Below are 551 nucleotides of genomic sequence, written 5' to 3' on the forward strand. Positions count from 1 at the left end.
GAGAGTCGAGCTGAAATGCACAAAGAGGAAGAGTGAACCATGGCAGTGACAGAGTCATTTAACAGGAAGCTGTGGGTTGAGACAAAGTGTCCGAAATACACACACGCACATACACTGACATACATGCAATTTCACACCAGCGTCCTTTTTTTACTCTTTTTTTACTTCTCATGAACACTGAAACCAGAGCACGAGTCCTTCCTGTTTCTCAGAGAAGTGAGGAGCATTTCAGACAAATGACTGGAAAAGAGCTGCTTATTTCCATCACAGATGACATCTAATGTTTCCAATCTACAGTGATTTTCATCCTCAGTATTTTTGTCTGAACTATATCTGAACATTCTTTAATCAGCTATAAAGAACTACAGAAGCAAAATTAAAATTACATTTAAAATTGACCAAAATGAAGTGAGTTTATGCTAAAAATTAGAAGAATACCTGCCAGTGTGCTCAGAAAAATATGCGTAATTCAAAACTAGATTATTATTGGCTAATATTTTTTTCCAGAAAAAAAAGACTTCTTATTTTCTGTCAAAAAGGAAAAACATACA

The 551-nt window shown here is 35.2% G+C and overlaps 1 protein-coding gene across 1 annotated transcript in view; it reads right to left on the reverse strand.

The window, feature by feature from the left end:
• The window catches only part of LOC109096920 (high affinity immunoglobulin epsilon receptor subunit gamma), a 4,567-nt gene extending 4,489 nt beyond the window's left edge, over positions 1 to 78 (reverse strand). The window contains exon 1 of the mRNA XM_042713636.1: positions 1 to 78. This exon is cut by the window's left edge and continues 78 nt beyond it. Coding sequence (XP_042569570.1) covers positions 1 to 58 — 58 coding nt within the window. The 5' untranslated portion in view covers positions 59 to 78.
• Between the last annotated feature and the right edge of the window lie 473 nt (positions 79 to 551).

Source organism: Cyprinus carpio, chromosome A2 (genome assembly GCF_018340385.1).
Source record: "Cyprinus carpio isolate SPL01 chromosome A2, ASM1834038v1, whole genome shotgun sequence".
In the NCBI taxonomy this organism is placed as follows: Eukaryota; Metazoa; Chordata; class Actinopteri; order Cypriniformes; family Cyprinidae; genus Cyprinus; species Cyprinus carpio.